At 40.3% G+C, this 24,705-nt stretch overlaps 1 protein-coding gene across 1 annotated transcript in view; it reads right to left on the reverse strand.

Annotated features, from left to right (window-relative positions):
- Positions 1 to 24,705, reverse strand: part of NFATC2IP (nuclear factor of activated T cells 2 interacting protein) — a 43,744-nt gene that overhangs the window by 15,133 nt on the left and 3,906 nt on the right. Inside the window, exons 4-8 of the mRNA XM_053694295.1 lie at positions 22,061 to 22,175; positions 21,894 to 21,974; positions 14,585 to 14,744; positions 6,160 to 6,304; positions 4,286 to 4,401 (exon numbers count right to left, since the gene is read on the reverse strand). Of these exons, the coding sequence (XP_053550270.1) occupies positions 4,286 to 4,401; positions 6,160 to 6,304; positions 14,585 to 14,744; positions 21,894 to 21,974; positions 22,061 to 22,175 (617 nt within the window). The remainder of the gene's footprint in view (positions 1 to 4,285; positions 4,402 to 6,159; positions 6,305 to 14,584; positions 14,745 to 21,893; positions 21,975 to 22,060; positions 22,176 to 24,705) is intronic.

The following is a 24,705-nucleotide window of genomic DNA, read 5'->3' on the forward strand; positions in this document are numbered from 1 at the left end:
GCCCTCAGGGAGTTCCAGACTGCTCCCCATCCTATCAGACTGGCGTCTGTTACTATCACCCATGAGGGTCTGCGGAAGCATGTCCCCTGGGACAGATGATCCAGCGACAACCACCATAGAAAAGAATCCCTCGTCTCCCGATCTAGCTGTATTTGAGGAGACAGATTTGTATAATCTCCATTCCATTGTCTGAGCATGCTCAGTTGTAGAGGTCTGAGATGAAACCGAGCAAACTGAATGATGTCCATTGCCGCTACCATCAAACCAATTGCCTCCATGCACTGAGCCACTGATGGCCGAGGATTGGACAGAAGGGTTCGGCATGTATTCAGAATCTTTAACTTTCTGACCTCCGTCAAAAAGATTTTCATGGATAGAGAGTCGATTAGAGTTCCCAAGAAAGGAACCCTTGTCTGAGGAACTAGCGAACTCTTTTCCAGATTTACTTTCCATCCGTGAGTCCTCAGAAAAAAAAAGGACAGAACAATGTCTGTATGAGACCCCTTGCCAGTTAAGACGTCTGGATCAGAATATCATCCAGATAAGGCGCCACTGCAATGCCCCGCGGGCTGAGAACTGCCAGCAGAGACCCCAGAACCTTTGTGAAAATTCTGGGTGCCGTGGCCAGACCGAAAGGCAAATCCTAGGAACTTGTCATGATCTCTGTGGTTAGGAACATGAAGATATGCATCCTTTAGATCCACGGTAGTCATAAATTGACCCTCCTGGATCAAAGGAAGAATGGTCCGAATAGTTTCCATCTTGAAAGATGGAACTCTGAGAAACTGGTTTAGACTTTTGAGGTCTAAAATAGGCTGGAACGTTTCCTCCTTTTTGGGAACTACAAACAGATTGGAATAAAACCCTTGACCCCGTTCCAGTATTGGAACGGGACATTTTACTCCCATGGAAAAAGAGGTCTCCTACACAACGTAAGAATGCCTCTTTATCTGGTTGACAGAGAAAGAAGGAACCTTCCTCTGGGGGAAGAATTTTTGAACTCCAACTGATACCCTGGAGACACGATTTCTAGTGTCCAAGGATCCTGAACATCTCTTATCCAAGCCTGGACAAAGTGAGAAAGTCTGCCCCCTACTAGATCTGGTCCTGGATCGGGGGCCGACCCTTCATGCTGACTTGGTAGCAGCAGCTGGCTTCTTGGATTGTTTACCCTTGTTCTATGATTGGTTGGGTTTCCATGTGGACTTGGCTTGAGAATAATTCCCTTCCCGTTTAGAGGAAGAGGGAACTCCCTTGAAATTTCAAAAGGAACGAAAATTACTCTGTCGCCCCCTCTGTTTGGACGCTTTATCTTGAGGGAGGAGGTGACCCTTGCCTCCCGTGATGTCTGAAATAAGTAGGCCACGCCCCCTATCTCCTCCATTGCACTTGTGTGTTTGTTTACTGTCATGTACCTGCTGGATTAAACATCCGTTTTTTCAAGATATCAAGAGTGCTGCCTCTGCTTTCTTCCTCTGAAATAATCTCCTTCAAGTCAGGCCCGAACAGGGTCTTCCCCTTGTAAGGAATAGCCAAAAGCTTAGATTTAGATGACATCCGCAGACCAAGATTTTAACCATAAGGCTCTGCATGCTAAGATGGAAAATCCTTAACTCTTAGCCACCAATTTGGTTATCTGAAAGGAAGCATCTGTAATAAAAGAATTAGCCAACTTAAGAGCTTTAATTCTATCCAATATTTCTTCCAATGAAGTCTCAGTTTTAAGAGACTCTAAGGCATCAAACCAAAAAGCAGCCGCAGTCGTGACTAGCAGTGCAGGCTGCCGGTTGCAATAGAAATCCTTGATGACCATAGATCTTTTTGAGGAGACCCTCCAGCTTCTTATCCATAGGGTCTTTGAAGGCACAACTATACTTGATAGGAATAGTAGCTCGTTTAGCCAGGGTGGAAATGCTCCCTCCACCTTAGGGATCGTCTGCCAAGAATCCCGAATGGCGTCGGCTATAGGGTACATTTTCTTGAAAACAGGAGAAGGGGAGAACGGAATCCCCGGCCTCTCCCATTCCTTAGCAATAATTACAGAAGTTCTCTTAGGAACAGGGAAAACATCAGAATAAGAAGGGACCTCTAAATATTTGTCCATCTTACTCAATTTTTCTGGAGGGACCGCAATAGAATCAGTCATCCAGAGTCACCAAAACCTCCCTGAGTAACAGGCGGAGGTGTTCAAGCTTAAATCTGAAAGACATCACGACCGAATCTAGCGGGGGCAATACACTTCCTGAGTCAGAAAGTTCCCCCTCAGACAGAGTCTCCATACCCCCCCAATTCAGAGCCCTGGTAGGGTACATCGGAAATCGCCAAAGCATCAGAAGTCGCATGGACCACATGGGCCTCTTTCCTCCTGCGTTTACCTTGTAGCACTGGCAAAGTAGATAACACCTCTGAAAGTGGATGACATAACTGCAGCCATATCCTGCAGGGTGAATGTAGCAGACGCAGTTGAAGAACACGGCGTCGCCTGAGCGGGCGTTAAAGGCTGTGACGCTTGGGGAGAAAGATGCGGCATACCCTGAATCTCATCAGTCTGAGAAATATCCTTAGACATACTTTTATTAAAAAAATAAAAAATAAATCTGCTCTACACTAATGCCCTCTCAATGCATGAGGGACAACACATAACAGGGGGTTCCACAATGGCATCTAAACACATAGGACATGTACTGTGTTCAATGTCATCCATGATAACAGTAAGCAAAAGCTAGCTTGGTTGTGGCACTAATTATGGATAAAAATCCCAACAGATAATCAGCCTAATATAACAAAAAAAAAAAACAAAAAAAAAAAAAGGGTGCACTGTGCCTTTAAAAAAAACAAACTGGCTCATGTTTTTAAAGCCCAATACTTGATAAACAGAAAGTAACTGCGGTTTTACTATACCCCGCACTCCCTGCAAGGGACACTGTCTTAACGAAAAGAAACACTGGCACACCGGATAATATTCAGTCACCTTGCCACAGCTCCGCTGCTGCTCCTACCTTCCACGTAACCAAGACTATCCCCTCGAGAGCGGTGTGCCTAAGATTGCTTGTAAGGTAACAGCAACAAGCGGACTTAGGGGCCGTAAGGAAACGCTGCCGATCAGACCACCATCAGAGGAACAACTGCGCAGCTAAGTGCGCAAACGCGAAGCACCGCCCTTCGTGGGTGGTAAACACCACAACCCGGCAAAAAAATTTATACACCGCCATGCACCGGAGTCCATTAGTCCGACTCTGTCACCACTCTCAGCGTCAGCCCCATACTCTATATTGAATGAGTAATAGAGAATCGTCCGTTATAAGTTCAGAGTAACTGAACCCTTAAATAAAGATCACAGCGTTTCGGGCTTAGTGTCTTAATGCCAGAAGGTCTTGAGAAAAATTAAGTAATATGTCTGTTCCCATTCTCTTTATCATAATAACCCACACACTGTCAAAGGGAAGCCCTTACCAGAGCCCATAGCCCCCAACAGAAAGGCAGAGTACAGAATTCTGAGATATGCTGCAGAGCCCCAGAAATAAAAGACTGCACTTACCTCTATTCTGAGGAAAAGCACAAAAGTCTCACAGTATCAAGAGGTCCACTCTTCCTCCTGGGGTCCTGTGAAGACAGAAGGGTCTTAGTTAAAATTCTCCAAGACTATCAACAGAAGGGCAGCACAAGTATGGGAGGCGCAGTGAGGCTAAAACCCCACCAGTTCCCATTGCCTTAAAGCCACCTGTAGCTCTACTCTAGAGGCTGACAAGGAATACGGCTACACCCTAATTAAATAGCACACTTTTGGCACCATTTTAAAAATAAAACTCTTGATTGAAGAATCTAAACACCTCACTTTACCTCTTCCTATTACTAACACAGGCAAAGAGAATGACTGGAGTGGGAAGAAGCTATATATGCAGCTCTGCTGTGATGCTCTTTGCCTCCTCCTGCTGACGAGGAGGTGATATCCCACAAGGATGAAATTCGTGGACTCATCGTATCTTGTAAAAGAAAAAAAAAACTTAGATGCCTTTTTCAAATAAAGATAGCAAGAGAACGAAGAAAATTTAGTAGGATTAAATTAGAAAGTTGCTTAAAATTGCATTTTCTATTTAAATCATGAAAGAAAAAATTTGGGTTCAGTGTCCCTTTAATAAAATGTAATCCATTTTCTCTATAAACCTGAGCATTTTCTCAAAATTATTTTAGCAGACAAGTTTATATACAAGGTTAGTTACCTTATTACTTTAATAAAAACCACTCTAGAGTTTAAGGGTAGTAGTATAGGAAAAAGAGCACTTACTTTCCCAACCGTGATGCTGAGATGGGACTGCTTCTCCTTCCCCTGAACTTGCAGACAAATCGTATCATCACTCTGAATATCCGCCTGCTCGGACGACGTGGAGAGGACCACACAGTCTGTAAGGACCATATCAATAGAGAGACGTTTAAAAACTTATGTAAGATGAGATTTTCAAGTACAGAGCAAACTTGGGTAAATTAATTTCAATAGATCTAATTGCATTTAATAAAGAACAAAGTACAAAGAAGAAGCAGATAAGTAAATTTTATCCAAAGCTGATGCCTGAACACCCTTTCACATGGTCTGTGCTCTCCTACCCATCCCCACTGGTTGATTTCTGCAGCTATCACTGGTTTCAACAGTCAGAAAACCCCAGCTATTTATTATGACAAAATAAAGAGTACATTATCTTTGTTAAAACGCTACAGCAGGTAAAACCTATCATTGGGAACACATTAAAGTACAATGTCCCTTTTAGAGGGTTTTCAAGAGTGCGTTAAAATTGTGCCAACAAAATTACAGTTTGCATTACAAACCTATGTAAAATAAAAAACAGAGCTAGACCACCACTATATTGTGTGGGAAACAAATTAGATACATAGTACACTTTTAATGGGACAGTAAACACCTTTAGATTTTTATATAAAATGTTTAGTTATAATTTAATATCTTTGCTCTGTTCTCAGTGCTAAATTACATGAAGAGTGGGCAAAACAAACAATTAAACCAATTTCTTACTCTTGATCCTTGAACACACCCAAGGCTAACTGCTACATATTTCTCCATAACTATGTTTATCAAATACCTGCAAAACAATTCACTTTATACCACGTTTTTCAAACCTGTCCTCAGACTTCCCTAACAGTACACATTTTGAGGATATCTGAACTGGAGCACAGGTGAAACAATCACCTGATTAATAACCATGATTTTATCTGCTCTCATCCAAGGTAATCCTGAAAACCTGGCCTGTCGGGGAGGCTTGAGGACAGGTTTTAAAACCAGTGCTTTATACTAACTTTATGACAGTGACTCGTCTTGTTGTCTGCAGACTAAAGCAAAGATTGGCTCTTCCAAAGCAAATACTTAGTGGAGTTAATATTTTTAAAATACATTTATCAGGTTTACTATAAATTTTAAATAGACTAAGGCTTTCTGTGTGTTGCTATAGAACATAAATGTCTTAACCCCTTGAGTGCCAACGGCGGCTCTGAGCCGTCAGTTTCCCACTCTGGTGCCAAAGACGGCTCAGCTGTTGCTAGCACTCCCACCTTGATGGAGATCTGGGGGCTCCCACCCCGATCGGGCCTGCATAGAGACAGGCATCGCTGGGGCTTCACGTTTTGCGTGGTGACATCACACACACACACACACACAATTACGTCACCACACAACTTTATTAAAAATTTACAATACAAAGTATAGGGAAAGCTGAATTGTTCTTAAAGGGACAAGAGCTGACCAAATCCCTCCCCTTTGGTTAATGCACGCCACCCAGCCCAGGTGTGTTCCAGATAAATATACTTAATAAGCTAGAAAGCTTCACACTGTGTAGACATGACTTGCTGCAGTGTGGAAACTGGTTAGTGTTAGGACCAGTCTTTATAGGACACCTTGTAAGTGGTGACTGGCTTAGCAGAATTAATATACTTACAATACAAGCTCCGAGCTTAAATACCATTAAAAATGTGACCCATGTAATGCAAACAATCATATCACTGAATTCTGCTTCTAGCCAGAAATGCATCTAAACCATTTTCAAATGTATCTAGGTATTGGCATTTACTACCTCCATAGTGAATGAGCTTTTACTACAACAAATGAGAGCTGTCACCCTGTATCCCTATATAAGGTGATGGTCATATTGTTCTTACCAATGATATCTGCCACAGTGAGGCTCAAGGACTGTGCCGTCTGGGTAAGTGCAAGCTCCTCGTCTCTCAGAAGCAGGAGGATCTGTGATGCTTCAACACCAAGCTTGGAGGCTACCGACTGTGCCAGGTTTTGCAGGGGATCCAGCTGCAGCCAAAAACAGTTCAGTTTATTAAACCAGCATCAATGCAGAGCATTGGTGTAGATATGTTACAGGGTTATAGAAACATAGGGTCAAGGGACATGAAACCCAATTTTTTTCTTTTAGGATTTTGAAAGAGCAGCAATTTTAAATAACTTTCTAATTTACTTCTATTATCTAATTTGCTTCATTCTCTTGATATCCAGATCTAGGATAGGCTCAGTAGCTGTAGATTGGTGGCAGCACAGATGCCTCGTGTAATTGGCTCACCCATGTACATTGCTATTTCTTCAACAAAGGATATCTAAATAATTAAGCAAAATTAGATAATAGAAGTAAATTGGAATGTTTAAAATTGTATTCTCTACATAAATCATGAAAGAGAAAAAAAAAAGTGTTCAGTGTCACTTTTAAGTCTGCCCAAATTACCTATAAAGTGTAAGCTTAGTGTGTAGCACAGCCCTATGCTTATCCCAGGCATTAGTATGTAGCACAGCCCTATGGTTGTCCCAGGCACTAATTTGTGTGTAGCACAGCCCTATGGTTGTCCCAGAAGTGTGTAGCACAGCCCTATGCTTATCCCAGGCACTAATTAGTGTGCAGCACAGCCCTATGGTTGTCCCAGGCACTAATTAGTGTGTAGCACAGCCCTATGGTTGTCCCAGAAGTGTGCAGCACAGCCCTATGTTTATCCCAGGCACTAATGAGTGTGCAGCACAGCCCTATGTTTATCCCAGGCACTAATGAGTGTGCAGCACAGCCCTATGTTTATCCCAGGCACTAATGAGTGTGCAGCACAGCCCTATGTTTATCCCAGGCACTAATGAGTGTGCAGCACAGCCCTATGTTTATCCCAGGCACTAATGAGTGTGCAGCACAGCCCTATGTTTATCCCAGGCACTAATGAGTGTGCAGCACAGCCCTATGCTTATCCCAGGCACTAGTGTGTAGCACAGCCCTATGCTTATCCCAGGCACTAGTGTGTAGCACAGCCCTATGCTTATCCCAGAAGTGTGTAGCACAGCCCTATGCTTATCCCAGAAGTGTGTAGCACAGCCCTATGCTTATCCCAGAAGTGTGTAGCACAGCCCTATGCTTATCCCAGAAGTGTGTAGCACAGCCCTATGCTTATCCCAGAAGTGTGTAGCACAGCCCTATGCTTATCCCAGGCACTAATTAGTGTGTAGCACAGCCCTATGCTTATCCCAGGCACTAATTAGTGTGTAGCACAGCCCTATGCTTATCCCAGGCACTAATGAGTAGCAAAGCCCTATGCTTATCCCAGGCACCAATGAGTGTGTAGCACAGCCCTATGCTTATCCCAGGCATTAATTTGTACATTGGATAGCCTTAAAGGGACAGTCTACTTTTTATTGTTTGAAAAACCTTTACTACCCATTCCCCATCTTTCAACAGTCAACATTGTTATATTAATATACTTTATAACCTCTAAATAGTTGCCCATCTCTAAGCCCTTACAGATCGCCTTTTATCTCAGGGCATTTTATTAGCTTTCACAGCCAGATAGTGCTAGTTCATGTGTGCCATATATAAGATTGTACTTACTCCCGTGAAGCTCTGCATAAACCAGCACTAACTGGCTAAAAAGCAATATTATAAGGGGATGTCTGCAGATGCTTAGATACAAGGTAATTAATACAATGGGTAATAAAGGGATTGTCTCTTTTTAAAGGGACACAATCAAAATTAAGCTTTCATTATTTAGATAGAGCAGCCATTTTAAACCACTTTCCAATTTACTTCCATTAACAAAATGTGCACAGTCTTTTTATATTTAAACATTTTGAGTCACCAGCTGCTACTGAGCATGTGCAAGAATAAGTGTGTATGCATTTGTGATTGGCTGATGGCTGTCACATGGTACAGGGGGCGTGAAAAAAGACAAACTTAAAATGGTCAGAAAAAAAAAAAATTAAAAAAATCAAAATCTACTACTCTTAAGTTCAGACTTAAAAAAAGTCTTGTTATCCTGCATTTGTTGATTATGCAAATCTACTGTGTTGACTGTTTCTTTAAACTTATCCCAGGCATTCTTAAAGTGCACCACAGTGTTTGTCATTACCACATCTAATGGAAGTTTATTCCACAAATCAAATCACCTTTGCTGTAAAAGGATTCCACAAATTACTCCTGAACCTGCTATCCTTCAATCTGATTTCATGACCTCTTGTTCTGGTGTTGCTATATTTGGGAAAAATACTTAAAGGGACAGTCTAGTCAAAATGAATTCAGATAGGGCATGCAATTTAAAGCAACTTTCCAATTTACTTCATAAAATGTCCTCTCTTCGCTTTTCACAGTTAGACAGCACTAGTTTATGTGCGACAGATAATGTGCTGACTCCCATAGAGTTATTTATGAGTCAGTATATACAAAACAAAGGAACCTGGCTAACAGAAAGGAGACTCCACAAATCTTCACCAACCTCTCGGTCCAGGGACATCCATAAAGGGAGAACACACACCGGTCAGTAAACTTAAAACAGGATCTTTATTGGAGTGGATAAAAACAAAGTTGGAGACAAGTCTCCATTAAACAGGAAAAAAGGCTACAGCGTAACTGACTGCAGACATGTTTCGCGTGTGTCCACACGCTTGTTCACTGCTGTCTGATTTATTTATGAGTCAGCACTGATTGACTAAAATGCAAGGGTCGAAATAACTGGGATAAGGGGCAGTCTGCAGAGACTTGGATACAAGGTAATCAGAGGTAAAAAGTATTAATATAACGGTTGGTTATGCAAAACTGGGGAATGGGTAATAAAAGGGATATCTATTTTAAAACAAAAATATAATTAAACTGTCCATTTAAAGCCTCAGATTTATTAAGCCCCTTAATACACTTGAAAGTTTCCATTACATCACTTCTGTCCTTTAAGCTAAACATATTTAGGTCATTGAGGCTTTTCTAGCAAGTTATTTTTTTCAGACCATGTACTATTTAAGTAGCCAATCTTGATACATATTACAGTTTATTTATACCTGGAGAAATGCCCTTTAGAACTGCACACCGTACTCAAGATGAAGCCTAATGATCTGTAAAATGGCATAAGAACCTTACTGTTAATGCTGCCAATGGCTGTATCTATACAACCAAGCATTCTACCGGCCTTACTCACTGCAATACTACATTGTTAACCAAATTCCATATCATCGGATATTTATCCCCCAGTCTTGTTTCTCTGTAGTAACAGCCAGTACGGTGTCCGTGCGTTTAACCTTTGCATTTTTCTTTCCTAAAGCATTATTTTGCTCTTTGTTTAACTTTAGATCTCAGGTATTTGTACAATCCTCCACTCGCCGGAATTTAGATATATTTTGGATTTAGACAAGAAAATGCCAGCTAATGAATGTTTAATGCCCTGTATGCCTGACTTTGTTCATGTATGTAAAAGACATTTTGAACAGCACTTTTTTTATTTTAACAGAACCCAATAAGTGGACTACTACAATATCCCTTTAATAGGTGGTTTAAAAGGATATCCTTATGCAATAAATGGAATGCTCCACTCAGACCACTTGATGTATATTACTCACTCTAGAAAGCCACGTTAAACCTCTACAAAGACTTTATATATAGGTAAAGTCCCGCTTGGGAGCCAGCCTATAAAAATCAGATGCCACATTACGCTACCAAATCACTGGCATTTTTCTGCCCTGAGCTGCAAGCCTTGCAACGAATGTCTAACTCCTTTGTAAACATGAACACTAAACAGTTATCTAGGGTCACAAATTGCAAGCTCTAACAGCCATTTCATTCCTCTCCCAACGTCATCACAAGTGTAAAAACATTGACATTTGTTGAGCTTGGGAATTGATATTATTGCCCTTATAATGTGAATGTCAATTTTGATGCTAAAGTGTCCGGTTTTTAAAAATTTGATTAAAAAACAGGGGCACCTTAATTCATCAAAATTTACATTTCACTCCTGTTGAGAAAAAAACAAACACCTTTTAATCTTTACAGCAGCTCCAGTTTCCTCCGCCCGTCGCAAAGCCTCTTCCTGGGTCTAAAATGAGGAATCCGGCTTCCTCCAATCACGGCGTTGAATCAGACACCAATTCCCCCGGGGGGGAAGCCGTGACTGGAGAATGACCTATCCATACTTTCTGACATCAGAAATGGCTTGCAACGACCGGAGGAAGCTGGAGCTGCTGTGAAGATTAAAAGGATAAGTTTTCACAACACGCGTTAAATGTAAATTGATGAATTAAAGTGCCCCTGTTTTTAATTGAATTTTTAAAAACCGGGCAATTTAGCATTAAAATTTACATTCACTTTAAATAATTTGTGGATCAACTACCTAGTTTCCAAGCAGGACAATGCATACTAAAATATTTAGTTGTATTACAAATTTAATACCAAGTAATGTTACTCTGGTGTTGTGCACCTTAGAAAAGGAGAAGTGAAGACGAATCCGAGTGGCTGATAAGCACATAGAACTTGAAGTGTTGAGGAGGTTTTATTGCAGTACTAATGCCGTCTTCTGGGATCCTGATTGTGTGCCCTTAGTGTAGGCACACATTTCAGGTGTTGCTGGAGGCTACAGCTAGACCCACAGAAAAGTGATGTCTTACAAACACAGTTACTGTTTAAAGGGACATTTAACACTAAAAACATTTCTTTCTAATGACAGTGAGTCCACGGATCATCAGTAATTACTGTTGGGAATATCACTCCTGGCCAGCAGGAGGAGGCAAAGAGCACCACAGCAAAGCATACCCACAACCACCAGTCATTCTCTTTGCCTGCATTGCAAGGAGGTGGTAAAGTTTTCGGTGTCTGATAATAAAAACTTGATAGTAGTAACTTATTATTTTAAAAACAGTAGGTTTGCTCTGTTCTTGCTGGCGTCTAGCCTGGTCCACGTCAGTCTCTTCAGTAGGGCAGAGGTGGCTTTTAAGCAATTGGGAACTTGTGAAGTACAATCCTCACTGTGCTTTCTTAATCAATTTTGCTGCCCTAATCTAAAAGCCTGAGTAAGTTTACTAATGTCTTTCCTATTCCACAGGTCCATGTGAGGAGTATCAACCTCTCAAACCAGGTGAGCTGTCCTGCTGCCGGACAGACTGATTCAGTTAAGTGCCATGTTTATTTTTTTCTTTCAGGGGTAATTGGTCTGATGGTAGCTGCCATGGACATCATTCAGTTTGCTCGGCTCCATCTCAGACCCCTGCAGTTATGCATGCTCAGGCAATGGAATGGGGACTATGCAGATATGTCTCAGAATAGATCTGGATCAGGCGACAAGAGAATCTCTTTCGTGTTGGTTGTCTCAGAAACACCTCTCCCAGGGAACCTGCTTCCGCAGACCTACCTGGGTGATTGTGGCCACGGATGCCAGCTTGCTGAGATGGGGAGCAGCCTGGGGCTTTTAGAAGGCGCAGGGTCTATGGACTCGGTTCTTCCCATAAACATCCTAGAGCTGAGGGCGATATTCAATGCTCTACTGGCCTGGCCTCAATTAGCTTCAGCCAGACAACATAACTTCGGTGGCCTACATCAACCACCAGGGAGGAACTCTGAGTTCCTTGGCCATGACAGATGGCCGAGGAACTCTGAGTTCCTTGGCCATGACAGATGGCCAAAATGATTTATCTGCTTGGAGATTGAACGCTTAATTTTATCTAAGCACGGGTTCTCGGAGTCTGTCATTGAGACCTTGATCCAGGCTTGTAAGCCTGTGACTAGAAAGATTTACCATAAAATATGGTGTAAATATCTGTACTGGTGTGAATCCAAAGGTTTCTCGTGGAGTAGTCAGGATTCTGTCTTTCTCCAGGAGGGTCTGAAGAAAGGTTTGTCAGCAAGTACTCTGAAGGGTCAAATATTTGCTTTGCCTATTTTGTTACATAAGCGTCTGGCAGATGTGCAATCTTTTTGTCAGGCCTTGGTCAGAATCAGGCCTGTGTTTAAACCTGTTACTCCTCCCTGGAGTCTTAACCAAGTTTTGTTTGTTGCCATTTCTTCTGCTCTGAGAGTCTCGGAACTCTCGGCATTGCAGTACGATTCCCCTTATCTTATTTTTCATTCTGATAAGGTAGTTCTACGTACTAAGTTAGGTTTCCTTCCTAAAGTGGTTTCGGATAGGAATATTAATCAGAAAATAGTTGTTTCTTCTTTGTGTCCTAATCCTTCTCATAAGGAGCGTTTGCACAACCTAGATGTGGTGCGTGCGTTGAAATTCTATTTGCAGGCAACTAAGGATTTTTGCCAGTCTTCTGCTTTGTCTTTTTTTCCCCCTCGCTGAAACACAAGGGCCAGAAAGCTACGGCTACTTCTTTCTTTCTGAAGAGTGTAATTCGCTTGGCCTATGAAACTGCTGGACAGCAGCCTCCTGAGGGAACCACGGCTCATTCCACAAGGGCCGTTTCTTCTTCCTGGGCCTTCAAAAATGAAGCTTCTGTGGAACAAATTTGCAAGGCTGCGACTTGGTCCTCTTCACACTTTCAAAATTTTATATATTGGATACGTTTGCCTCGGCTGAGGCTTCCTTTGGGAGAAAGGTTCTTCAAGTAGTGGTGCCTTCTGTTTAGGTTATCTGTCTTGTCCCTCCCTTATCTGTATTCTCTAGCTTGGGTATTGGTTCCCAACAGTAATAACTGATGATTCGTGGACTCACTGTCATTAAAAAGAAAACAAAATTAATGCTTACCTTGTTTTTTTCAGACAGTTTTTTGTTATATAAACCTCAGGCACCTCTGCACCTTGTGTTGCTTCCTTTATCTCTTTTCCCTTTGGTTGAATGACTGGGGGTTGTGGGTAGGGAAGCAATACTTGAGCTTTGCTGTGGTGCTCTTTGCCTCCTCCTGCTGGCCAGGAGTGATATTCCCAACAGTAATTACTGATGATCCGTGGACTCAGTGTCAAGAAAGAAATTTATCAGGTAAGCATAAATTTTGTTTTTATGCATAGTATTCATGCGGGGGCCTCTAGTTATTGGTGCTGCCATGTTCAAGTCTATTCACACTACGTTCAAGTGCTGACATTTTTGCACATGTGCAGCAACTCTCCAGATACCTGCAGTGTAACCTAAATTCCAAAATGGCAGCACCCATGATTAGAGGGAGGTGCATGAAATGTATTGGGTCCTTTTAATAGGGTTCCAATATGAATACACACGAAAAGGACATAAAGTCCTACTGTACAGGCGGAGCAAAAATCCCCACACAACCATATTTTTAGAACATCTGTATGATCAGACCTATGGGTGTATTTTTTTGTATTGTATTTGTAACATTTCTGAAATGAAAATCATGTGCAAAAAAAAAAGTTCAGACATTTAGTTCCAGCCATTCAGAGATGATTGTGGTGGGATATTACATTCTAGTCTGTAAGTGGCACTTTATTTAAAAGCCATGTTACCAAATTACTTAAATGAACATTATATACAGATTGTTACATTAATAGCTTATGTAAGTGTCTCTACGTGGCCTCAGTAGAGGAGGTAACAGGCTTTTAAAGTGAGAAGGTAAAAACAAGTCCATGCTTATTACTTTATGGACAAAAAAAAAAAAAACCCACCCCAACAACTTTCCTCAATATCAGAACCACACATTTTTTTAATATAGACCATATCTGCAGTTTATCAGGCTAATATTCACTTAAAGGGACAGTCAAAAAACAAACACAAAACAACTTTCATGATTCAAATAGGGAATGTAAATTTAAACAACTTTCCAATCTAAGTTTATCACCAATTTTACTTTGTTCTCTTGGTATTCTTAGTTGAAAGCTAAACCAGGAGCTTCATATACTAATTTTAGACCTTGAAGGTCACCTCTAATCTAAATGCATTTTGACAGTTTTTCACCACTAGAGGGCATTAGTTCATGTGTTTCATATAGATAAAATTTAGGTCACACACGTGAAGTTAGAGGAGGGAGCACTGATTGGCTAAAATGCAAGTCTATCAAAAGAACTGAAATAAGGGACACAGTCTGCTGAGGCTTAGATACAAGGTAAGAGGTAAAATGTATTATAACTGTTGGCTATGCAAAACAGGGGAATGGGTAATAAAAAAGGGATCTTTTTTTCTTCAAAGTTTTTTTTTTATTGAGGTATTTCATGTTACAGCATTGATAAGTCAACTATTACAAAAATTGCATAAAGAAAAGTCTTTTTAAACTATAAATATTCTGGTGTTGACTGTCCCTTTAAAGGCCAAATAAATGCTAGAACACAGTTCTAATCTCCCGCTACTGGTTTATACCTACTGAATACACGAGAGATAAGACGCAGAATATAGGTAATATTAGACTTACCATCCGAATGTTTATCCTAAAGAGCTCTCCTCCCCTCCGCACTTTTACGGTCAACTCCGGAGCAGGGCTGCTTCCAACGAGGATTAAATCATTTTCGGTGACAGACCTGTGTGATGGGGAGAGGTCTGTCCCAAGATCCTTTAGCTGGGCATCCAAATCTCTAAAGTAAAACGGGAATGTTACAAGCACCTGATCCACAGATCTATAGATCAGCATAAGCCCTAAGGACTTGTGTTTATTTTATGATTCCGATAGAAATACACTGGAAAGTTGTTAAAATGATCTATTTTGTTTTGTTCCTTTGGTATCCTTTATTAAAAAGCATACCTAGGTAGGCTCAGGAGCTAGCTGCACAATATGCCTCATTGACATACCAATGCATTCAGCTAGCTACCAGTAGTGCATTTCACCACTTCAATAAAAGGATATCAAGAGAATGGTTAAGTAAATTGAAAAGTTTTATAAAAACTAGGTTTTATGTTGTTAAGACCAGATTTACCAAGTGAGAAATTAAGAACTTATTTTTTCCAAACACTGCAATTAAAGAAAAACCCACTAGTACAGGTAAAAAAAAAAAAAAATGGCTCAAACATATGCTGGTTGCTGGAAATGGGGGTATTCCAGGGGTACCCAATCCCCAACACTAAAAAAAAAAAAAAAAAAAAAAAAAAAAAAAAAAAAAAAAAAAAAAAACCACAACCAAACTTAACCCTTTGAGTGCTAAGTTTTTTTTTTTAACGTTTTTTTTATTTTATAAACTTTTTTTAACTTTTTTTTTTTATTATTTCAGAGCCCCAAGACTTACACTGTTGGAAAGGTAAGACGATTACCTTTCCAATGGTGGGTATTGGGGGTCTGTAGCTGCTTAGATGCCTGAGATACAGGCTTTTAAGCAGCACGACCCCTGCTCCTATACACTGTGTGCAGAATTATTAGGCAAATGAGTATTTTGACCACATCATCCTCTTTATGCATGTTGTCTTACTCCAAGCTGTATAGGCTCGAAAGCCTACTACCAATTAAGCATATTAGGTGATGTGCATCTCTGTAATGAGAAGGGGTGTGGTCTAATGACATCAACACCCTATATCAGGTGTGCATAATTATTAGGCAACTTCCTTTCCTTTGGCAAAATGGGTCAAAAGAAGGACTTGACAGGCTCAGAAAAGTAAAAAATAGTGAGATATCTTGCAGAGGGATGCAACACTCTTAAAATTGCAAAGCTTCTGAAGCGTGATCGAACAATCAAGCGTTTCATTCAAAATAGTCAACAGGGTCGAAAGAAGCGTGTGGAAAAACCAAGGCGCAAAATAACTGCCCATGAACTGAGAAAAGTCAAGCGTGCAGCTGCCAAGATGCCACTTGCCACCAGTTTGGCCATATTTCAGAGCTGCAACATCACTGGAGTGCCCAAAAAGCACAAGGTGTGCAATACTCAGAGACATGGCCAAGGTAAGAAAGGCTGAAAGACGACCACCACTGAACAAGACACACAAGCTGAAACGTCAAGACTGGGCCAAGAAATATCTCAAGACTGATTTTTCTAAGGTTTTATGGACTGATGAAATGAGAGTGAGTCTTGATGGGCCAGATGGATGGGCCCATGGCTGGATTGGTAAAGGGCAGAGAGCTCCAGTCCGACTCCCGCCAGCAAGGTGGAGGTGGAGTACTGGTTTGGGCTGGTATCAAAGATGAACTTGTGGGGCCTTTTCGGGTTGAGGATGGAGTCAAGTTCAACTCCCAGTCCTACTGCCAGTTTCTGGAAGACACCTTCTTCAAGCAGTGGTACAGGAAGAAGCCTGCATCCTTCAAGAAAAACATGATTTTCATGCAGGACAATGCTCCATCACACGCGTCCAAGTACTCCACAGCGTGGCTGGCAAGAAAGGGTATAAAAGAAGAAAATCTAATGACATGGCCTCCTTGTTCACCTGATCTGAACCCCATTGAGAACCTGTGGTCCATCATCAAATGTGAGATTTACAAGGAGGGAAAACAGTACACCTCTCTGAACAGTGTCTGGGAGGCTGTGGTTGCTGCTGCACGCAATGTTGATGGTGAACAGATCAAAACACTAACAGAATCCATGGATGGCAGGCTTTTGAGTGTCCTTGCAAAGAAAGGTGGCTATATTGGTCACTGATTTGTTTTTGAATGTCAGAAATGTATATTTGTGAATGTTGAGATGTTATATTGGTTTCACTAGTAAAAATAAATAATTGAAATGGGTATATATTTGTTTTTTGTTAAGTTGCCTAATAATTATGCACAGTAATAGTCACCTGCACACACAGATATCCCCCTAAAATAGCTATAACTAAAAACAAACTAAAAACTACTTCCAAAAATATTCAGCTTTGATATTAATGAGTTTTTTGGGTTCATTGAGAACATGGTTGTTGTTCAATAATAAAATTAATCCTCAAAAATACAACTTGCCTAATAATTCTGCACTCCCTGTATTTAACATTGTTAATGTTAAATAAAGTTGCGCGTGACGTCACCGCACGTAATGTGAAGCCCTGGTGATGCCTGTCACTATGCAGGCCCGATCGCCGGGGTGGGAGCCGGTGGGAGCCCCCAGATCTCCCTCAAAGTGTAAGAGTGCTAGTGACAGCTCTGAGCCGTCATTAGCACCTGACTGAGAAAATTTGCGATGGCTCAGAGCCGTCACTAGCACTCAAGAGGTTAAGGGACATTAAATTATTATTTTTTTTTAAATAGGGCATGTGATGTCAAACAAACTTTCCAATTTACTTTTATCACCAATTTTGCTTTGTTCTCTTGGTATTGGTTGAAAGCTAAACCTAGGCGGTTCATATGCCAGTTTCTTATACCTTGAAGGATGCCACTAATCTTAATGCATTTTGACAGTTTTTCACCACTAGAGGGTGTTAATTCATGTGTTTTATATAGATAACATTGAGCTCATGCACGTGAATTTACCGAGGAGTGAGCACTGATTGGCTAAAATATGTCTGTCAAAAGAACTGAAATAAGGGGGCAGTCTGCGGCGGCTTAGATACAAGGTAATTACAGAGGTAAAACTTGTATTAATATAACTGTTATGCAAAACTGGGGAATGGGTAATTAAGGAATTATCTATCTTAAACATTCTTGTGTTGACTGTCCAAAGCTGTGACCAGGTGTAAACAGCAATGAAGGGGTTAAAGGGACAGTCAAGTCCAAAATAATAAAAAACAAAAAAAAAACACAACTCATGATTCAGATGGGGCATGTATTTTTAAACAACTTTCCAATTTACTTTATCACCAATTTTGCATTGTACTCTTGGTATTCTTAGTTGAAAGCAAACCTAGGAAGGCTCATATGATAATTTATAAGCCCTTGAAGGCAGCCTCTTATCACATGCTTTTTTATTTGCTTTTCACAACAGGGGAGAGCTAGTTCATGTAAACCATATAGATAACATTGTGATCACGCACGTCGATTGTGGCAGACACCGCACTAATTGGCTAAAATAAAAAATAAATAAAATGTCATGTGATCAGGGGGCTGTCAGAAAATGCTTAGATACAAGTTAAGAGGTAAAAAGTGTATTAATATAAGTGTTGGTTATGCAAAACTGGGTTTTAGCTTTTAAACCAACAAAAATTCTGTGGTCGACTGTCCCATTAAATTTTAAAACTCCTCCCTAAGACTAAATCCCCCCCCCCCCCCCCAATGAACCCTACACTCCACCTAAAAAAAATTAAACAGCACTGATAGGTTGGACAGAACGCTCTGATCAGAAATTTCAGGAAAGAGTAAAAAGAAAATAGTGAATCAAAATAAAGTGATAGGAGAAAGCACCTAGCTCTTTACGGATGGTTTTCCTAGCAAACCTTAAAGGGGCAGTAAACCTAGAAAATAATTTTGTAGAATTCTATAACATTATCTTAGCCAAACTTTATTCAACATAATATTGCCAGTGAAATTTGAATAAAAAAAAATATAAATACATTTCAGGCCACCGCTCTTGCTCTACTGAGCAAGTCTGGGTTTTCCCCCTGAGCGCATCTGGGCAGCTGTCTAGTCCCTATCAGACAGAGCAGGAGCGAGCTGCATTGAGTGTAATGGCGCGATCGGGCCGGGCTGTGACTAGACAGCTGCCCAGATGCGCTCAGGGGAAAAACCAGACCCACTCAGAGCAAGAGCGGTTGTCTGAAAAACCCTTTTTTAAATCAAATTTCACCAGCAATATTATATTGAATAACGTTCGGCTAAGATAATGTTCTAACATTTTCTAGGTTACTGCCTCTTTAAGAACAAGAGAAAGGAAGGTATGTAAAGAGCACCCAAGTGAAAGGCTAAGGTGACTGGAGTGAATACATTTATTGAAGTATAGATCTCTAAATTGTAGATTGCTCTAAAATATAAAATCAAGCAAATAAATCTAAACTACAATCAAACATAGTAAAATAATGGATCCATGTGAGTAACGCAATTACTGAATAAAAACAAATGTATACACAATATTACAAAGATAAAAACAAATAAACATTATCTCACAAAACCGTTGGCAACAAAAGTGAGTACACCCCAAGTGGAAATGTCCAAATTGGGCTCAAAGTGTCAATATTTTTTGTGGCCACCATTTTCCAGCACTGCCTTAACCCTCTTGGGCATGGAGTTCACCAGAGCTTCACAGGTTGCCACTGGAGTCCTCTTACACTCCTCCATGACAAGATCACGGAGCTTGTGAATGTTAGAGACCTTGCGCTGCCCCACAGACTCAATAGGGTTTAGGTATGGAGACATGCTTGGCCAGTCCATCATCTTTACCCTCAGCTTCTTTAGCAAGGCAGTGGTCGTCTTGGAGGTGTGTTCGGGGTCATTATGTTGGAATACTGCCCTGCTGCCCAGTCACTGCTTCAGTATGTCACAGTACATGTTGGCATTCATGGTTCCCTCAATGAACTGTAGCTCCCCAGTGACAGCGGCACTCAAGCTTGACTGTAGGCTTTGTACTCCTCACCTGTTTGCCACCACACACGCTTGACACCATCTGAACCAAAAAAGTTTATGCCCTTAGTATGCTTGTCTTCAGCAAACTGTTTGCTGGCTTTCTTGTGCGTCATCTTAAGAGCCTTCCTTCTGGGACGATAGCAATGCAGACCAATTTGATGCAGTGTATGGTCTGAGCACTGACAGGCTGACCCTCCCCCACCCCTTCAATGCTGGCAGCACTCATACGTCCATTTCCCAAAGACAATCTCCGGATGTGATGCCGACCATGTGCACTCAACTTCTTTGGTCGACCATGGTGAGGCCTGTTCTGAGTGGAACCTGTCCTGTGAAACCGCTGTATGGTCTTGCCCACCATGCCGCAGCTCAGTTTCAGGATCTTGGCAATCTTCTTATAGCCTAGGCCATCTTTATGTAGAACAATTCTTTTTTTCAGATCCTCAGAGTTCTTTGCCATGAGGTGCCATGTTGGAACTTCCAGTGACCAGAAAGCGTGAGCAATAACACCAAATTTAACACCTGCTCCCCATTCACACCTGAGACCTTGTAACACTAACGAGTCACATGACACCAGGGAGGGAAAATGGCTAATTGGGCCCCATTTGGACATTTCCACTTAGGGGTGTACTCACTTTTTTGCCAATGGTTTAGACATTATTGGCTGTGTGGAGTTATTTTGAGGGGACAGCAAATTTACACTGTTATACAGGCTGTACACTCACTACTTTACATTGTAGCAAAGTGTCATTTCTTCAGTGTTGTCACATGAAAAGATAAAATATTTACAAAAAAGTGAGGGGTGTACTCACTTTTGTGAGATACTGTAGATAAAATTTATGACATGACAAAGTCTCAGATAAATAACATGTTCTATTAGAGTCTATATAAGGTGCACCTTGTATGAGAAATCTTATAAGTGGGTGGTTCAGAGTGATAAACGTTGAAGCTATCAAAAATGTGTTGGGGGGGGTGAATATATATATATATATATATATATATATATATATATATATATATATATATATATATATATATATATATATATATATATAAAAAAAAGGGAGTAAATTAAAAAAAAAAAAAAAAAAAAAAAAAGTATATCAAAAATGATAAACTCGTGTCTATAGATCCTAAATAGTGGATCGTATAAGTCAGTGTCTTGTAAAGATAATAGTGCAGAGCAGCTATGATTCCTTTATAGGATATTGGAAATAGGCTTACCAATAATTGTCAACTCACTTCGGCCCTCATAAATGGGCCTTTATCAAGACTAAAAACTGGAGGTACCTGGTAGCCTTATATAGGGGATGATAGATTTCCTCAATTGCAGTCAATGGTGTGTTCGGGTGCCAAAACTTGTTAAGTCCTGCCCACTTCCTGTTTGTCAACAGTGACTGGTAATCTGACTGAACCGGAAATTGCGTCTAACCGGAAGTGGCGTTATTTGTTGACGTCACTTCCGTTTTAGTCCATCGATGTTAGATGGATTTGTCTTGGTATATTAGCTTACTAGTACAAAATTGCTCATGTTTGTTTACCAATACGTCAAGTGTTCATAAGTGCTATTGGATCAAATCTTATGTCTATTGTGATTATATATTGTCTGTATTGTTTAAGTTTCAAAACGTAGGCGTCATTTACGGTCCATAAGTGTCCTTACTAAAATGGATGTGACAGGTGATGCATAAGAGAAGAAATAATAAAGGATTGTATGATGTGTTGAATCATATATTAGATTCAACAGAGTTCTTACTAACATTGTAATGTATCGATTCTACAATAAGTTAATAGGTAAATTAGGTAATAAGTCCTAACCTGTTTAAAGATTTTTTGACGGAAGAAATGCTAAACTGAAGGCATAAGACATTTGGTTTTGCTAATCTTTATGGCTAGATTTACCAAAGCCCTACGGCTGCAAGTTCTCACAAGAACTTGCTCGCCGTAATTTATCATGCAGCGGTCACCAGACCGCCGTTTCCTTAACCTCTTCGCCACCTCTAAGGTGGCGAAATTCAATCTCTGCAGTCGAGTCCGACAAAGGAGATTGACAGCTCCTGCCCGCGCGTGATTGGCTGTGCGTGGGCAGGATTGCACGTGAGCACAAAACTGCGCTTGTATGCAATGGTGATTACCTGCGGTTAATTTTGCTCCGCCACAGGCGAGCTGAGGCGTACAGGGACGCATATACGTGCCCCTGTATGCCTCAGCTTTGATAAATCTAGCCCTCACTGTGTATTAACAAGTAACCCTTTAGCCTGCCTTATGCAGAGGAACAAGCACAGGTATGTAGAACAGGAAGTACAAGATACAATTCTCATGGTTTAAACATGGGCCAGTTTACCTTATTTGATTATACGCTCGTCCCCTTTTTCTTACTGGGGTCTGTGGCGTTGGAGGTGGTGAAGGAGAAGCATCTCGAAGCCTGCAAGATATAAACATTACAGAACTCAGATCCAGTTACAGAATACAGATCCATAATGTGAAAATAAAGGGCAATACCAGGTTTACCTCTCACGTGCAGCTTCAGGTTCCCCTCCTTCACCTTCTGAATCTGTCAGATCATACAACGGAGACTTCTGCGGTTGTGCAGCCGGCGGAACAAACATGCCTTCATTTTCTAAATCTGCAAAGATAATTTGTTATAGGGGCAATATTGATGTGAAAAGCTGCAGTAGGTGGAATAATCGCGGTTCTACACTATTTATGGGCCTTAGACTGATTCTCCCTGATCATACCATGACTTGTGGCTATTTGCTCAGATAAAGGTTGTATAGAAACTACCAGCTATAGAAAACTCACTGCAGCTAGTACATGCAGATTCAGCCCATGCTCAGATATCCATCCCTAACAATCAGTTAAAGGAACAGGTCATGTCCAAAATAAACTCATGATTCAAACAGGGCATGTAATTTTAAACAACTTTCCAATTTAACTTTGTTCTCTTGGTATTCTTAGAAATTAGCATATGAGCCTACCTAGGTTTAGCTTTTAACTTAGACCTTGAAGGCCACCTCTAATCTGAAAGCATTTTGAGAGTTTCTCACAGCTAGCGGACGTTAGTTCATGTGTGCCATATACATAACATTGAGCTCATGCACGTGAAGTTACCTAGGAGTAAGCACAAATTGGCTAAAATGCAAGTCTGTCAAAAGAACTAAAATAAGGGTGAGTCTGCAGAGGCTTAGATACAAGATAAGAGGTAAAAAAAGTATTAATATAAAAAAAAAAGTTATGCTATGGGTAATAAAGGGGTTATCTATCTTTTTAAACAAAAATTCTGGTGTTGACTGTCCCTTTAAAGTAATGTCCCAGTCTTACGTCCTTTATAAATGGTCAATCTAATTCCGACTCAAGCTATTCTTCCTTGGAATCCTTTCTGTATTGTATGGCTCCAGATTTTTATGATGGAATGATCTGATCTCTATAAAACTAACAGATTTACTAAAAATTGTTGATCCTAGTACCAAATTTTCCACATTTTACCAATTTAAACAAAAAGCCTCTACCCATTGTGTTCCATTTCAAAAATATCTGAAGAAATCAAGGATGGCGTTCTCAGTCTGACTAGTTATTTTCCCTTCTATTCTCCCATCACTTGATTAAAGGGTCATGAAACCCAAAGAGCATAAAACAACTTTCCAATTTACTTCGATTATAAAATTTGCTTTGTTCTCTTGCCATTGTTTGCTGAAAGACATACATAGGTTCAGAAGCAGCTATGCCCTACTGGGAAATTGCAATTCTACATTTGTCATTTATCCACAATCAGGATGGATTCAAAATACTGACAAAACCAAGAACCTTGAAGACTTATTTTCTAGCATCACCAGTTGCCAAACATTTTAAAATCCGAGACACAATAGAACCGTTTTCAAAGTATCCAGCAAATCCTTAGACCAGATTATGGATAGAAAAGGGTTTTAGATTTACACCTTTAATCACCACCACCAAACCCAGCGTTAATGGGACCAAAAAAAAAAAAAAAAAAAAAAAAAAAACTTTAAATAACTTCCCCATTTTATTTTTATCGAATGTGCTTCATTCTCTTGGTATCCTTTGTTGAAGCAGGAATGCACTATTGGGAGTTGAACTTTGGGTGAGCCAGCAACATGAGGCATATATGCAGCACCATCAGCAGCTCCTGAGAATACCTAGGTATGCTTTTCAACGGAGGATATCATAGGAACAACAATTTGAAAATAGAAGATTGGAAAGTTGTTTAAAGGGATATGAAACCCTAATGTTTTCTTTTATGATTTTTTTTTTTTTTTTTTAATGTTATACATTGTGAAACGCTGCTGCCATCAAAACTACCTACCTAGTTAATTGCTACAACAAAGAATACAATGCGAATGCAGTAAACTTGATGACAAATTTGGGGTTTTAGGTTCCTTTGAAAACCGACATCCCAATTTTTGTTAAACCTGTCCTCAGGTCTCTAAAAGGCCAGATTTTCAGGGTTAACTTGGATGAGAGCAGGTTAATAACCATGTTTAATAGATTTCACCTGTGCTCTAGTTCAGATATCCTGACAAACTGGCTTGTTAGGGGTGCCGAGGACAGGTTTGTAAACCAGTGCTCTGAAGGAATTTTACTTTACATGTTGCTTTGACATTTAATGGTTATAATTATCCTTTATTAATGCCTTTTTATTCCTTGGTGTTTGTGAGCTTATGATTGATGCCTAAACAAAAACCTAAAAAAAAAAAAAAAAAAAGCCATTAAATTTGATTACAAAGGCCTTGTCGCGTTCTTAAAGGGACACTTAACCCAATTTTTTTCTCTTGTGATTCAGATAGAGCAGCACTTTTAAGCAACTTTCTAATTTACTCCTATTAATTTTTCTTAGTTCTCTTGCCATCTATTTAAAAAGCAGAAATGTGATGCATAGGAGCTGGCCCATTTTCGGTTGAGAACCTGGGTTATGCTTGCTTATTGGTGGGTAAATGAAAGCCCCCAATAAGCAAGCGCTATCCATGGTGCTGAACCTAAAATGGGCTAGCTGCTAAGATTTACATTCCTGCTTTTAAAATAAAGATAGCAAGAGAACAAAGAAAAACTTAATAGGAGTAAATTAGAAAGCTTAAAATTTCATACTCTGAATCATGAAAGAAAAAAATTTGGGTTCAGTTTCCCCTTTAAGAAAGTGGTAT

Source organism: Bombina bombina, chromosome 11 (genome assembly GCF_027579735.1).
Source record: "Bombina bombina isolate aBomBom1 chromosome 11, aBomBom1.pri, whole genome shotgun sequence".
NCBI lineage: Eukaryota > Metazoa > Chordata > Amphibia > Anura > Bombinatoridae > Bombina > Bombina bombina.